The following is a 17,385-nucleotide window of genomic DNA, read 5'->3' on the forward strand; positions in this document are numbered from 1 at the left end:
TGAGTTATTTGCAAATGAAGTAAGAGAATATCTTTACATTTTCTGTTTGGCTTTGGAATTTGCATGCTTGCATTTGAATGTGGAAGGTTTAATGTTTTGAGAATGCGAACAAATAGTAACTTCAACTTCTGAATCATCCCTAAGTTAAAATACATTTTTTCCTGGTCTTGAGTTTTAGTGTCTCAGATGAACCCATTATCCTGAATTTTCTGAGAGCTGAATATACATGTAAACATTTTACATCATACTGATTGTCTCTTTCCTCAGCAAATGGATACAGTGGATCTCTGAAGTTGTTATACAGTAATAACATTTAACTTTCTTTTCATTTCAGTATTTGCTGTTTCATTAACTGTCCTTTCATTTCAATACTTGCTAAGTGTTTCAAAGAGAATACCAGATTATTGGGATTTCCCACTAATCCAGACATACAGTTCTAACACATTATCTCTCTTTATCCAGGTGGCTTTTTATTTTTTTGCAAAAGAAAATTAATGTTCAAGTTATGCAGTATATTTCAAACTCTGCAAACAATGTAGCAATATAAAAGACATGCCCTGAGGATTACTATGTCCTTATTCTCTTTAATCTTGGGTATTTTATTTTCTCCCAGATATTCACTGTGTAAACACCTCATTATGTAAAACTAACTTAAGAATGTATTTAAAGGAAGAAAAGTTAAAGTTCTATCGCCCTACACATCAACTAATTTACCAGTTTTCTTCCAGACACAATTTACATAAATCCTTACATAGTTGTAATCCTTGTGTAGATATAATTTTTTACTTCCTTTTTACCTTCATTCTGTTTATTTTGTGACTATTTGTAATCTTCATGATTTTTAAAAATCGAATGTATAATACCTCATCTAGTCAAAGTACCTTTGCTTACATAACCATTGCTCTATCATTGGACATTTAGATTGATTCAGAGTTTTTCCTTATTATACATTGTACTGCAGTGAATGAAGCACATTTTCGAATTATCTAGGACTAATTTCTAAGAATAAGTATTAATAGTTGTGTGGCCCCTTAATAAGAATTGTGAGACTGATTTTTTAAAAAACACCCATTTATACTGACACCAACTGAATGACTGCCAATTCCATTTTCACCTTGCTAGATTAGAATATTATTTATAAATTTTTAGTTGCTAATTTAATAGCTATAAAATGCTGCAGCCGTGTTTAATTTAGAATTGTTTGATTACTAGTAGGGTTGAACGTATTTCCTGATGACATTTAGTTATTGGTTGTCTCACCTCTTATGCTGATTGTCAGGTAAGACCATATCATTTTGAGCTTCTCTGTGCTTCACAGCCTTTCTCTGTAAAGTGGGGTCCTATTCAGGTGAATGGTGAAGAGTTTATTTTAAAATTAAAACAAATTGTCAGTTGTTTTAAGAAAACAACATATGCTTGAGGCTGATGCCACCTGGAGTCAAGGCAAGCAAAGTGGTGTGTGATGTGGGGTCCAAATGTACTTGCAAGGGGAATAACATTGCCGTCTGTGCTGTTCAGACTGTATTGCTTTGTTCAAGCAGATGAACACTTTAGCTGTCGGAAGTGACGCCACTGTCTCCTTCTTAATCTCTGCAGAATTATATCAAGTTCCGGTCGCTGGTGTGACAATGCCCATCATGTGGTTCTACCTCCTCATGAATGTCATCACTCAGTATCCTTTGCCGGATGGTCTTCTGGGGCCTATTTTGCCATAGGAATGTTTATGCTTTCCTTCTAACAGTGCAGTGACATGAGTTCCATTTTTGCCTTGGTGTGTTGTGCAGTAAACGGGAGACAGAAGCCCATCTGGTGAGCTGCTTTGTGGAGCGCCGAAGGTGCTGTAGGTCAGTAAGTCCCCCGGGCGCTGTGACAGAAGTGCTCTGGATGGAGGTGGATAGTTAAGAATTAGCACATGGCATGCATGTTCTGAAATATCTACCTGGAGTTTTCTGGTGCCCTAGGATATTTCACAAGCTGCCAGGAAATTCTGAAAGAATTTACAGGGTTCTTTTATGAAGGTGGTGGAAGGACTGGGGACCAGATCCAGTAAAGGTGGGTGTGATCACCTTTACTTAGAGTGTCACCTTCTGTCATTACTTGGGAGGTGACCTTCACTGTAAACCATGGGAAGATCTAGAATAAGTATAATGGGAGGTTTCAGGCAGTTTCCAGTTGGGATCCACAAACGGTATGGTAGAACTGGATTTCTACAAGCTATTCTAAGAAGGAGCGTCACAGCGGCCGTAGCCAGTGCCATGTTTTCTAGTTCTTAGAATACGAGCATTTAAGCCAAGAGCCATGCCAGAAGGTTCTCCCTGGCTGATCGCTCAGTCTACAGAAAACCACCTTAACTCCATCCCTCCAGGTACGTGTGCATCCGGGGTGTCTTCATCCTCACGACGGAATGCACCTCCCTCACTGTCACACTCGTCGTGACTCTACGCAAGTTTGTGAGCCTCATCTTCTCCATCCTGTACTTCCAGAACCCTTTCACTCTCTGGCACTGGTTCGGCACCTTGTTTGTCTTCCTCGGGACCCTTATGTACACAGAGGTGTGGAACAACCTCGGAATCACAAAGAGCCAGCCTCAGAAGGGCAAGAAGAACTGAGGTCTGCCTGGGAGACCCGTGTCGTAAGGTGCCAGGGCCCGGCGAGGGTCTGGCTGCGATTTCACTTTGGTTAATGCTGAATTCCCCCCCCCCCGCCAGTGTTGAACCACCCGCGTACCAGAGAATCCTCAGAAGGCGGGGGCATCTCAGATTTCACATGGGGACACAGACCAACATTTTGTGGACTGTGCTTAGAAACTCCTCAACCCTGAATTAGATGGGTTATTTCTGTTTTGTTTACCACAATATTCAGTACTGTACTTTGTTATTGAATTCCGAGTCCCCAGAGCTACTGGTTTTATATTCACGGTCTTGGACAAGATTATCCCTTTTGTTGCTGTTCTGATGATTCTCTGCCATAACAGTCATTATCACCCTTCTACTTTTCAGCAGCACTTTTCAGCCAGCCAGATGCCCCAGGCAGCCTCATCAGGAATAACTGAGTGACCAAGTGAATTGAAACACTGGTGACCTTGGGGCTGGATTTCTCCAGCATGTTGAGAAAGAGGCAGTTGTCCCTGTGAGCTGAGCCCTGGTGCCACTGGAGCAGGACTGGTGGGAACCCTTTTCTATATTTTGCTTTTTTTGTTCTCTATGCACAAGTTATATGCTTCCACATCTGTTGCTTTCTGTGCTTAGAACAAACCTGCAGCGTATCTTTATGGCACAGTGTTAATCAAAAAGAGAGGTTGTGTATGAATTGGGAAAGAAAAACATTTTCCCTTGGTCTTCTATACGAAGCCGCAGAGCCTGGAGCTGAGGTGATGATGGCAGGAGGCCGTGGTTGGCACCCAGAGAGCTATAGCTCCCCCAACCCCAGGTGCTCACAGAGCTGCTTCCAAGAGGGTAGGTTAAGTCTTTGAAAAACTTCTTAACCAAGGAGGTTCAGCTCTGCCTGGCAATTCTGAGAGAGTCACAAACAGGCTAAGGAGACTAACATACAGTGGGTGTGGTGTATAAATTAGGTCACATCCTAATTAAAATGGAAAGTTTCTTTCCCTAGAAGGTATCTTAATGGGTACTTGCAGGAGTGGGGGTTGTATGTGTTTTATTACAGGTAGAAACGTGCTCCCCCACTTATTCTAATCGTTTCAAATGTTTGGTTTTCCTCCCATGACATAATTTTGGGACAGAAATGCTACCAGCGTGGTGTGTGTAGGTGAGTGTGTGCCCTTTGTAGTTCGTGTGTGATCATTTTGGAGGAGAAAAAAGCATGAAAGTCAGGTTTCTTTTATTTCCTCATAATGATAAAGGGGTCAATACAAGAAGGCGATATAACAATTGTAAATATCTATACACCCAACATGGGAGCACCCAAGTATATAAACCAAATATTAATGGACATAAAGGCAGAAATTAATAGTAATACAATAATAGCTGGGGACTTTAATACCCCACTTACCTCAGTGAATAGAGCATCTAGACAAAAAAATCAATAAAGAAATAATGGCTTTAAACGCCACATTAGCCCAGATTAACTTAATAGACATTTTTAGAATATTTTATCCAAAAACAGAAAATTACATTTTTCTCAAGTGCACATGGAACATTTTCCAGGACAGCCCACATATTTAGCCACAAATCAAGCCTTAATAAATTCAAGAAGATTGAAATAATACCAAGCATATTTTCTGACTACAGTTGCATGAAATTAGAAATCAACTACAGAAAGCAAAATGGAAGAAACAACATGGAGAATAAACAACATACTACTAAACAACCAATGGATCAAAGAGGAAATCAAAACTACTTTGAGACAAATGAAAATGGAAACACAACTTTTCAAAACTTATGAGATACAGCAAAAGCAGTTATTAGAGGAAAGTTCATAGCTGTACAGACCTACCTCAAGAAGTAGGAAAAAAATCTAACTTTACATCTAAAGGAACTAGAAAAAAGAAAAAAAGCAAAACCCAAAGTAAGTAGAAGGAAGGAAATAATAAAGATCAGAGTGGAAATAAATGAAATACAGAGTAAAAAAATCAATAGAAAAGATCAATGAAACTAAGAGCTGGATCTTTGAAAGGATAAATAAAATTGACAAACCTCTCCAAGACTCATCCAGAAATAAAGCCCAAATAAAATCAGAAATGAAAGAAGAGAGATTATAGTTGATACCACGGAAATACAAAGGATTATTAACAATTATATGCCAATAAATTCAACAATCTAGACAGCGGTTCTCAACCTTCCTAATGCTGTGACCCCTTAATACAGTTCCTCATGTTGTGGTGACCCCCAACCATAAAATTATTTTCGTTGGTACTCTATAACTGTAATTTTGCTACTGTTATGAATCGTAATGTATCTTTTTGTTTTCCGATGGTCTTAGGCGACCCCTGTGAAAGGGTTGTTCGACCCCCAAAGGGGTTGCGACCCACTGGTTGAGAACCGCTGATCTAGGACAAATGGACAAGTTTTCTAGAAGTATATAACCTTCTAAGACTGAACCAAGAAGAAATGCAAACTCTAAACAGGCTGTTTATTAGCAATGACACTGAAGCAGTCATAAAAAAACTGCCAACAAATAAACGTCCAGGACCAGATGGTTTCACATATGAATTCTACCAAACATTCAAAGAAGAATGAATTCCTATCTTTCTTAAACTATTTCAAAAAAGTGAAGAAAGAGGAATGCTTCTACACTCATTGTATTAAGCGAGCCAAAAGCAGGCAAAGACACGACAGGCCAATGTCCTTGATGAACAAAGATGCAAAAATTCTCAGCAAAATATTAGCAAACAGAATCCAACAATACATTAAAAGGATTATATATCATGATCAAGTGGGATTTATACCAGGGATGCAAGGGTGGCTCAACACCCACAAAACAGTTAGTGTGCTTCACCACATCAACAAAACCAAGGATAAAAATCATGTGATCATCTTGATTGATGCAGAAAAAGCATGTGACAAAATTCAACATCCATTTATGATAAAAACTCAACAAAGTGGGCTTAGAAAGAACTTACCTCAACACCATCAAGGCTATATATGTGAAGCCCACAGCTAACATCATCATCAATGGTGAAAAGCTGAAAGTGTTCCCTCTGAGATCAGGAACAAGATAACAATGTACACTCTTACCACTGTTACTCAAGATGGAGGCGGTGTAGTGGCATGGTGGATCATTTCCATCCTTCATGCAACCATTGCTTGAGATTTTGTAGGGGGTTTAAACATTTGATTATACAGAATACCAATAGTTTGACAAAGAAATATATTGAACAAATTAGCATAGCAGTGAATAAAAGTTTGCAACCCAGACTTCAAAATAGCTCTGAGCCCAGTTGGGAGCCAGGTGAAAATAGAGAATTCAAATCCTAACCAGCCAGTGGTACTTCAGGCAAAACTGGAATGCCCCTTAAGAGAGTTGGCAAGTTGAAGGAGTTTGGTTGTTTCTAATTCTACCTGAGAAGACGTATTTATCCAGGTACAGCAGGAGGTATTGGCTATGGCACAAATTTCTCCCTGGGCTACAAGCAAATAATCAAGCAATACTGGTGTGGAAGGCTACTCGAGCTGGGGAATCTAAATATGTTTGTTGGGCTCCAATGAGTGGGCTGTTCTATTATGTCTGGTTAGATTTCACATCATTATGTCTGAGCGGTGTGAAGCCCAGCTAGTGTTGAAATTTAAAAGGTACCACTTAGGGCCGGCCAAGTGGCTCGATGGTTAAGAGTTGGCTTACGAGCGCAAGCTCAGCAGGGCCCTGGTTCGGATCCCACATGAGGGCCAGTGACGCTGTGCCCTCTACAGCTAAGATGGTGAACAACAGCTCACCTGGGGCTGGGCTGCTGTGAGTAGCCAGCAACCGCTGCAGGTGGGCTGCCGTGAACCGCCGTGAGTGGTCGTCCAATGGCCGGTGACCAGTCTGCCTCAGCCGGGAAGAGCACAATGATCACAATACCAACATGGGCCAGTGAAGCGACGTCCTCCACAACTAGACTGGAGAACAAAAGGACAGCAACTTGTCTGTTTCCCTTCCCCGATTCCCCAATGCTGTTACCCTCCCCCAATTCCCCAATAAAATCTTAAAAAGAAAAAAAAGGTACCATTTACATCCACAGAAGTATTATACCAGAATCACACACTCAGGTTTACAGAGAGGCATAATAATTTACCATGCACCTAGCTGTTTGTGGAATTTGTAATGGTTAATAGGACAAAATCTTTATGAACATTTACTAATAAATAGCAGATTACACCAATTGAGCAAGCAGCTCAAATTTATAAGGGTAAAAACCCAACGTCCCTGAGTTTCCAAGCATACTTGTACATCTCAGTGTTAATTTGTTTTCACTTAAATGTTACCCCATTGGGAAAAAGATTTTAAATATTCCTTCCCTTCCAATACATCATTATACTTTCAGAGAGAGAAAGGGAACAGTTCAATTCCTCCCCCCCCCCTTTTTTTTTCCTCTCCTCCCAATCTCATCAATCTGATATAATGTCGTTATGGTGCTTAGGCCCTAAAGAATCCAATGATTTCAATTATTTTCTGGGTTCTAGAATATTGCTGGCATTATACAATAAACCTGTCTTCCAGAAAGCCATGTCTCTGGTTGAAACATTTCCTGGATCAGTGATTGAGGAGTTAAGACCAGCTGCCAGTAAAGTAAGACTGTTCCCTAATGGTCAGATAACAGTTTGATCTTTTCCTGTCAAAATAAAAGTTCTTAGCAAATAGGAGCGGCCTCATTCTTTTCCTGTATCCTCTATAGCAGCTACTAAAGTGTGGTGGGCATGCGTACCATTTGGTGGACGATACCTGGAAGAGGGTTTTTCCTTCTGCCTCACCAATCCATCACATGGCATATTTTAACTCCAGCAACACAATTTACAGAATCATGAACTTTTAAAAATTATGTTAAATGTTATCCATACTAATACATATTTAGGCTTATTCTCTGTGACATCACTTAAAATACATTTCAGTTTTTAAACACTGCCATGAATGGAGGTAAGGAACTCATAAAGTCTTCAAAATACTGAACTCTTCCATATAATCAACCCCAAAAGTGAAGTAAGGAAAGCTCGCAGACTGACTACTGCCAAGATACTGCTCCTCTTTAAAGGAAATTTTCTTGTATTTGCAAGTACACCTTATCAGTTTACGGTATTGGAAAAAGCACAACACTCATTCTAAGATATTCCTAAAGCTTGTAAACAACAGTGTTTCTTAGCCATCAATTTTTGCCTTACCGTGTTGCTCTAAATCACCTCAGTTGAGATGTAGGTCCTTTCCACTTGAAAAACTGATCAACATCCATATGGAGGTTAAAAGTCCTAGCAAGATAAAAGGAATGATTCACATCGAAAACCACGTACCTTTTAGCACTTCCTTCGCCTGGGATTTGCCAGTTTGGCTTCATTGACTGGTCAGAGACAAGGGCAGATGCATATAGCTCCACAATAGCTCCCTGTACAAGGAAAATGTGCAAGGCTATAGTTTTTCCTTCGTCACTAATTATTTCCCCATTAGGGGGTGTGTGAAATTTCTGGAACGTCAACTTCGAGGGTAGAGAGGCAGAGTTGGCTGAGGAGTGCCGTTTCCTGCCACAGTGTCTTCACAGAGGGGAGTTCATAAAATCAACAGTTATAGACAGTCAAGACATTACTAAGAGGACTAACTCTGGGATCATCAGTTTTACAAAGGTAGAAGCAGACATCAGGTGGCAAATGTAGCACTCCCACAGGTTCCCTGAAGAGGCTGACATTTGAGAGTATTGTACCATAATATTTCTATTCCAAGGTTTCCCGTTTACAAGGGTTAAAACAGCAAAAATGAGGAAGTATTGTACAGTCAAGGATTAATGATATGGAGTTAGAACATAGCATCTAAAACACGTAAGGTGACCAGCTTGTCACAGAAATGAAGATCCCTAAAATACCCAGGAATATATAATCATGATAATGAAGTAAGCATAAGTGTTATGCAGAGCAGAATTTGACTTCACTGGCCTGGTCGAGGATCTTGGGAAAGGTCATCTGCTTCAAGGGTCATCTGCTTTCTGTCCGAGCTGCTGTCTGCTCTGGATCACTTTAATTTGAGGCCCCCTATAGGCTGGCATGTTCAATCAGGCGAATGAGGTGGAAGTGTGAGAGCCTTTTTAAATAAAACATGAATTCATGAGTTAACACGTACTCAATTTGCAGCCCCAGTTACAATCCCTGGTATGGTCCCTTCCAGCAGGACTGGAGAGCCCTTGTGGAGATGTCTTCTCAGCAGACCGTATCTCTAGGTTGCAGGCCATGATGCTTGATGTCTTCATCTCCTGGGAGTGCTGTGAAAGGATTGCTCTACTCACTTTGAATTAATTTTAAGAGCTTTTATAAGTTCTTTGCAATAAGTCAGAAGGTCTCCTTAAGGCAGGTTCATACATTCCCTGATCTAGCCTCATAGGTCTTCTGAAAATGATTTTAAAAGGGGACAATATATGTTTACCAAAGGGAATAGACCTTAAGCAGTACCAAGGGAAGGGCTGTAGGCCGAGGCAGATTAAAAGATTCAACCAGTTTCACCAGTTGAATTTTGACTACCTCATCAGTTCTGGAAAACCAGAGGACTGGGCATGAGAAGCACAATGGAAATGCTGACATACTGGCCAGATCTTGCACGCCTGGTGTGGAATTTGTTTGATAAAGTGGGTTCTCAGATTGTTATCGTGCTCTGTGGTGGTTTTCCAAGCAGGAAAAAAATCCCTTCTGGAAGTATTTTAGTAGCTGCTGCAGCTGTAGCCCTTTGACATGGGAATGCTTTTACCCAATGAAAATACACAGAAATCATCACTAGTACATTTTTATCCTTGAGAAGGGGGCAATTGGATTAAAATCCACTTTCCAAATGAGAATTTTAGCGTATCAAATAGGCCCAGTTAGTTTCATTTCCCCCTTTTGTAAAGAAAGATTCCCTTATTGTAGTTATCCATTCAGTCATCCATTTAAAGACTTCACAAGCAATTATAGAAAGTTAAATGTTTAAAGGCAAAATTTAGCTCTTTCAATACTAAGTTTTCGGTTACCCAAGTATCAAAAACCTGATGATATAGACAGAGCATAGGAAATAATCTTAACAAACACAAGCTCCTTACTTTCCCTTTATAATTTCTTAGCAGGAACACACCATTAGTACAGGAAAATTTGTAACAGAAACACAACCCTTTTAACAGAAACATAACTCTAAATTCCAATTCTGTATCAACGTACTTTTGAAATCAAAGAAACTTAAATAAACCCATTTCAATCCTAGCCAGCCTGACCATATATAACGATTTCTTCTTCAAGCTTCCTTTTCCATAAACCTTCAATTTCCATAAACCTTTCAGCTTTTGTTGTTTTTACTTTCTTATTCTAGAACAATCATTTTACTCTAGGACAAAATTACTGCTTTCCTTCAACAAAATGTATTTCCATTCTTCACACCTTTTACCAAGCACACATCTCTTATTTCCCATATACAGTCATTTCCAGTGAGCATAATATCCTAATCAGGCTTTGTTACAAGGGTCTGGATCTTAATAGCAGAGGTTTTCAGTAACCAAAGAATTTTGAAAACTGCCAAAATTTTACCTCAAAACTCTTACTCCATTTATCTCATTTGTGTTTAATAATTTTAGATTACTTCCTGGAAGTTTTACAGACCTCAAAGCAATCAGTCATTATATCTAAAGATATGCCTATTTTAACTAAACCAATGACCTTAAGCTATTCTTTGTTCACTGAAGACTGATCCTAGATCACATGCACTTGAAAAGCAATTGGGTTAGCACCTGTTATTCCTCTAATACTAGCGCTTATTTTAAGCCAATTGAGTAAGTTCCTTCAACAGCCCAATTCTGCAATTACAGCTCAATCTTAGCAATACCATCCAGCAGTAGAAATATACCATATCTACAACACACAGACATAAACAGACAAACACAGAGATCTCATAGCTTTCATTTTAAAATGCTAGCTTTTGTGTCCCAAGCACAATAATACAAAACTGAAGAAGAAAAACTGGGTCCGCATTATGTTTTTAGCAGATGGACCGTTTTGTTTTGCTCAGATGGCCAAAGTTCTTGCATGCTATAAGAATTCCTTTAAAGCTGTTTTTAAAATCAAAGAATACATTTCATTGCCTCTGAGAGGTTTGAAATCCTCTCCTTTAAGGTGCCCCTAAGATGGCCTTACCATTAACACAAACAAAATGGAAAGCAAGTATGCATAATAAAGCTGGAAAGTCCAGGAAGCAAAGCGGGTGGCCTCGGGAGGTTTGAATTTAAAGGGGGCAGACTTTCCTAGACAGAGAAGATGGTACCAGAAGTGGAGCCTGAGCCCAAGACGCCTGCTGCCCGCCTCCCCTCCACCTCCCAGAGACGGAGAAGGTGGTGGGAGGGGAAAAGAGGCCTCAGAGGCCATTAAAATAGGTATACCATTAGTCTGTTTTACCTTAGAGTGCTCAAATGAACAGTTAAAGAAAACTTCCTGTTGTTTCTGGGAGGTATTGTGCTTCTTCTGTTTTGTCCAGAGGCCTAGCCAATTACCGTTCTCTGGACGGCCGTTTTTGTACATGCAATCAGCAAAAGTCCACGCTGCTGACAACAGGAGGCATGAAACTTTTTCGAGCAAGGCTTACCCACTGTACCCCTTTTTTATGAAGGTGACCCTTTGAAGTAGCTGGTGGAGTCCCTCTCTGAAACGAGGGAGTCCCTCCCCTGGTACCACATGCAAACCATATGGAGGGTCCTTCTCAGTCCAAACATATGGACTGAGGCCAACGCTGGATGAGGGTCCCCTACCTAAACTGATTAAGCTTCCGAGACATCAGTCGCAAGCGTAGGAAGTCTTGGATCTGAGAGGGCTTACCTGAGAACTTCCAGTGCCACTGGGAAAACTAAAACTCAAGGGGCTTGTGCAGGTACCAGCGCGTTGGTTTCAGGAAGGCATCGGGAGAGGGGCTGGGGTATCACTTCAGATCCCACCACTGCCAACATTCAACGTCAACTGAAGTTCGCTACCACCAAGTCAGTGCCACCTGGAGTCCCTAATCTGGGGTGGCAGTGAAGGAAGACACTATTTGAGTGAAGTGGCTCAAGTGAAGCAGCCCAACTATTGCTGTTCAAATGCAACAGCTCCAGTGTAACAGCCCCAGTGTTACAGCTCAAGCCGGGAGGCGCAGCTGAAAGGGCACTCCACGGAGGCGAGGGCGAGGCTGGCATATAAAGAGAAGTTCCTGCCCCCAGTGCCTGATGGTCCATTTCTCTGCAAATGAGGACTCCAAATCCACAGTTTGATTGGTCCAAATAGCACTGTCCTGATTGGCTGACTCCATGCATTCTGATTGGTTGTTGTGGAGCTGCTCTGATTTGTCAATAAAGATGCAAATGAGGGGACTGCCAGTGGCTCAGCTGGTTAAGAGCTCGCTCAAGAATGTGAGCTCTGAGCAACAGGGTCGCAGGTTTGATTCCCTGCCTGAGCTGAGTTGCCACTGAGCTGCCAACAGGTGGCAGGATGGCTCAACTAAAAATAATAATAATAATAAAATAAATGAAGATAGAGCTGCACAGCTCCGATTATGGCAGGTCTCAGCCCATTGGTCAAAATACGATTCCAGGAACTCCTTTATAAGGGTCGGCTCAGATGGCAGGAACATAGTGCAGGAGGCTTGGCAGTGCTGTCTGTGGTATTTTACTGAAATTCAGCATGCATGAGAGACCTCTGTAAACAATGGCTGCTAGACTCAGGTTATGAATTTGGACTGATTAACCACAAGGAGTCCTTGGCAGCTATTTTCTTACTCAGGGTGGATAATATAGAGAGGGCCAACAGACATGAAAAGACGCTCAACTTCACTAATCATTAGGGAAATGCAAGTCAAAACCACAATGAGGTATGACATCACATGATTCAGAATGGCTATTATAAAAAACTCAACAGGTAACAGGTATAGATGAGGCTGTGGAGCAAAGGGAACCCTGGTGCACTGTTGGTGGGACTGCAAATTGGTGCAGCCACTATAGAAAACAGTATGGAAATTACTCAAAAAGCTAACAATAGATCTACAATATGATCCAGCAATTCCACTCCTGGGTATTTATCCAAAGAAAATGAAAACACTAATTTGAAAAGAAATGCACCCCTATGTTCATTGCAGCATTATTTACAATAGCCAAGATATGGAAGCAACCCAAGTGCCCACTGATAGATGAATGGATAAAGATTTTATATATACAATGGAATATTACTCAACCATAAAAAATAATGGAATCTTGCCATTTGCGACAACATGGATGGACCTAGAAATAAGTCAGAGAAAGACAAATACCATATGGTTTCGCTTGTCTATTAAATCTAAAAAAAACCCAAAAAACACCAAGACAAATTAACAAATAAAACAAAAACAGACTCAGAAACAGAGCTCAAACTGATGGTTGGCAGAAGGAAGAGTAGTAGGGGGATGGGTAAAAAAAACTAAAAGGGAATATAGTAAAAAGTATTGCGATAACTTTGCATGATGATAGATGATTACTAGACTTAGTTTGGTGATCACATCGTAAGGTACATCAATGTCAAATCGCTGTGTTGTACACCGGAAACTGTTATAATGTATACCAATTATATTTAAATTTTTAAAAAGCTGCCTTGTTTTTTTTTTTGTGTGTGTGTGTTACATAAAATGTGAATACTATTTCTCCACCTAAGTAACAAGGATTTTAGGTTGATTTGTTGTTCTGGACGTTGACAAGTGCCCAGCGCCAGTCTGTTCTAAAAGATGCTGAATTAGGTGTGAACCCATACGTGGAATCTTCGAAATACTTTCTTGGAAATATGTGGAGTTCCTCAGACCGATGGTGCTCCGAATACTATGGTTAAATATCCTCTTAAAAATAAAAACAACAAAAGCTACTTTTTTTTTCTTTTTAATAGAAGAACCTGTCCCCAAGGGCTATTTGACTGCTACATATCTGGAGTCTCAACAGGAGACCTCTTAATAGGACAGAGCCTTACATAACATACTATCACCCTTTATACATTCATGGGAAATGTTACAGTTCAATTGAAACATGTTGATGTACACAGACAGCTTTAACTGGGTCTGCTAGGTTTTAGATTCTGGTTTAAGGTCTGTTCTCTCAGTCTGAACACCTCTGCTTATCTTGTTAACAGGGTATGTATAGACAGGTGAGGGCACATGTACGGTAAAACCATCACATATAAGAACAGAATGCCTGAAATGCCCTGGGAATTGTTTTTTCTCTCTAGTAGTTGGATATAAGGAAATACATCTAACAGATACCAGTGAATACTTTTTTTAACCACTTTTTTTTTAAACCATTTATTCCCCTTGATTAACTGAATTTCAATCCAGGTTGAAATTGATTTTAACCTTTATTAAAGGGGCAAATCAACCATCTTGTAGAGGTTCAGATTCAAATAAATGTCTCCTCTTTCTCTGGGTGAAGACCATGTCATTTTGTGCCCCAAATAGAGGATATAATCTGTTTGCAAAAGAGAGTGGTGTTTAAGACATCTAAAACTTTCCCATTAGAGCAAAGATCAAATAGATGACACTAGCCAGAAAAAGCTGTGTGTGTGTGTGTGTGTGTGTGTGTGTGTGTGTGTGCGCGCGCGCGCGCGCACCTTTGTGCCCACTTAACAGCTGGACCAGGGCCATAGATGTAAGGCAAAAGGAGAAAAATGGTAGCTATTTTTAATTATATTAATTTAATGTCTACATATCCTTAACCCCAATTCTATTGTCACATTATAAATGCTATCTTTTCCCTTTGTACTAGTAATTTATTTTTGATCCTTTCTTTTTCATCCAGCTAAAACAACCATGAATATACCTGATAAGTTTCTATCAAGTTCTAAAGTATTTAGACGCAATCTAAATAGCTTTTTTTCTTCTTTCTGCCCAGCTCCCCAAGGTGAAATGCTACAGTACTTTAATTTGGTCAGTGCTACAAGTGAGGAGAAACCTTGAAAGCTGAGTTGATCTGAGCCACCCACAACAAACCTCTTCTAGGAAAATTACCTGAGTTTTTCTTTAAAAACAATTCTAATAAATATCTTTCTTGAGCACATTTCCTCCCTCCTGCCCAATTTTTTTCACTTTCTCACCCCCACCTGCAGTTTCCTCACTGCAGCCTCCGTTCACTTTTGTAATTTTCTGCTGCGCAACACCTCTAATCATTTACCTGTTCGTGCCTCTATGATGTGGAGCTTCTGGATGTTTTGTTGTTGTTTTTTTTTTTTTTAGCTGAGCCATCCTGCCACCTGTTTGCAGCTCAATGGCAGCTCAGCTCGGGCCAGGAATTGAACCGCTGGTGCTCAGAGCTTGCACTTAACCAACGGAGCCACTCGGCCGGCCCTTCTGGGTGTTTTTTACAGAGTATTTATGTCTGTGTGGCGTGTGTTTTTTTATACACTGTTATAAGCATTGACATTAGACTAGGTCTGTGTCTTTGAGAATGAGACTATCTGGCAGAGTATGTGAATGTATGTGTACATGTGTGTGAACATGAAGGGTTAGTGTAAAAATGTTTTTGTATTTTCTTACAGCTCCAAGGGGGCTAAGAATCTTTACCACCTTTCCCTTCTATATTTGGAAAACAATAGTTTTCTTATTTCGCTCTTAGGCTACCTCTAGCTGACTTCCCTCAGCAGTGCCAAATGCCTCTGGGGAAGGGAGGTTGAAAACATTGGGTCAGGAGTAATTCTAAAGCAGTGAATTAGTGCTGGGCTGGTGGACGCGCTTGGCAGTGGACCAGCTGACCTATTAAGAGAACGGAGCCGAGGCCTGAGCAGATGCACAACTCAATACACGCTGGGAAGAGCCACGCCATAGAAATCTGGAATCACGAGCCTACTGTCTGTTGTACCTGGTTTCTCTTTGGCTTAGAGGAAACAGAATTAGGAGTACTTCTGCCCTCATTAGATAAACAAAGCGTTTTGGTCTTAACAGCTTTATCCTGAAAAATGTGAGTGGGACTTACCTGTGGCGGTTCACGCTTAGGTTGAAAGAACTGTCAAGAGAGAGAAAATCCACTGTTAGTACTGATCGAGTATGAGTATGACCAGTATTTGTTAAGTAAGAGAACTAGTCATAAACATTAGGGTATGTTCAATACGTACCAAACCGAGGTGGGGGACTTGTAGTGTGTTCTTCCCCGTTTCCAGAAGCTTCCTCCTAGTAGACAATGCAGAGAAGACAGGGACCAGCGATCACATCTCTCTCAGTTCAGTATTACCAGCCCAGCAGTGTCTGACTCGTGTTACACGAATAAACGAGAGCTTGCTTGCCAAGACCTCTTATTCCCTCAAATTTCGGAGAAACCTTCGAAGGGTCCCTGGTACCTGTTCCCCCACGTCATCAACTGGTTGGCAAGAACGCAATGAAGAGGAAACAGCCCTAAGATTCCCAGCCAGAGAAGGCATGGAGGGCGAGCGGAGGACACACACAGGGAGTGCTGTGGGTACGCGTGGCTTTTTGCTCTCTGCCTGGTGGTAGGAGGGAAGGGCGTTATAGATTTGGTACCCTGCGTTATTAGATGCTCACTGCAAAGAGATGCCTGTCAGGATAGCATTAAAGAGTCTTCAAAGTTTTTTAGGTGGGCTGCCTGGAGTGACCCTGAAATCTCCATAGCGGGTGTAGCTCAGGCTTATACTGGCTGCTGCCCAGAGCTGTCTGCCTGTCTGTTCCCAGTGTCCTGCTGAGACATCACCCCTGAGCTTTACTTAAATCACTAACCGTCCTACCAAATTCCCTCCATTGTAATCAAATGAAGCAAACTGCAAGGGAGCCAGAGATGGGGGTGGGGAGGAAAGCTTGGTCTATGTTTAGAACAAATAGGACCCATCCTTTTTAAGAAAAAAGGTGGTAACAATCCCTTTGGCACGTTGAACCATTTATATCTTTTGAGCTGTAAAGCAGGCTCCTGTGAACCAACGCGAGAAGCAGCGGTTATTTCCCAGCGCAATACACGTGTCTGTGTGTCACGGGCCATCCCAAGTCGCTTTTACTCCAGAGAACAGCACCCTCCTCCAAACAAGAGGACGATTTTTACAGTAGGATTTCCTAACAGATTCTATAGGGATGGGGAAGGGGGTGGGGCCTCGATGCATGCAGCCTCTGAGCTCTTCATTCAATATTACATTTTAGGAACAGAGACCAGGGAGGAGGGGTCTCGAGAGCAGGGGGCTGAGTGGAACAGCTGAAAGACATTAGCGAGGATTCCGATGCTGTGCTGTGTAAATATCAAAACCAGCTTCCAGCCTTAGGAGTTATTTGAGCAGACAGTTAAAGGAGGAAAGGGATATTTCTGTGAATAAAGTATCCTGCCCAACAAACCGCAGGAATCTTTTGTTCCATGATGTCTTACAAAGAGCGATTTTCTACCTTCTGAAACAATGCCATCAGACCCGATTTTTATCTGGAATTGTACAGTCATTGTTTTCTTAATACAATTGATGTTTCTTGCTGGTGTTTCCAATCACCATTGCCTTTCAAGTACTCATGTGCAGTTTCAAAAGCTGCCCAGTTGTTGTCTCGAATGGTTGGTAGTGGTGGTGCATTTTACTACCAACTGTCGTAAGCATTTCAAGAGGACCAACCTACTTTTGGAGGCTTTAGCGGTTCATGGCAGGAAGTTGCTGTAGTGAATCTCTCCAAACCTCTTAGCTTTAATAGAAACACAGTGATTTTTGTAATGTTGCAGCTCTCTTTATCTTCAATCTTGCTTTAAAATAAATCTTAACATGAAGTGAAAGCAAGTTTCAAAGCAGTTTA

At 41.0% G+C, this 17,385-nt stretch overlaps 1 protein-coding gene across 2 annotated transcripts in view; it reads left to right on the forward strand.

Annotated features, from left to right (window-relative positions):
• SLC35B4 (solute carrier family 35 member B4) overlaps positions 1-4,377 on the forward strand; it is a 31,807-nt gene extending 27,430 nt beyond the window's left edge. Inside the window, exons 9-11 of one of the 2 annotated variants that reach the window (XM_019654818.1) lie at positions 1,597-1,672; positions 2,366-2,637; positions 3,000-4,377. In XM_019654818.1, the coding sequence (XP_019510363.1) occupies positions 1,597-1,672; positions 2,366-2,609 (320 nt within the window). In that variant the 3' untranslated portion in view covers positions 2,610-2,637; positions 3,000-4,377. Of the gene's footprint in view, positions 1-1,596; positions 1,673-2,365 lie in introns of both variants that reach the window. The other variant, XM_019654816.1, reaches the window with a different exon arrangement.
• The last annotated feature ends 13,008 nt before the right edge of the window (positions 4,378-17,385 follow it).

This window comes from Hipposideros armiger, unplaced genomic scaffold (assembly GCF_001890085.2).
Source record: "Hipposideros armiger isolate ML-2016 unplaced genomic scaffold, ASM189008v1 scaffold_231, whole genome shotgun sequence".
NCBI lineage: Eukaryota > Metazoa > Chordata > Mammalia > Chiroptera > Hipposideridae > Hipposideros > Hipposideros armiger.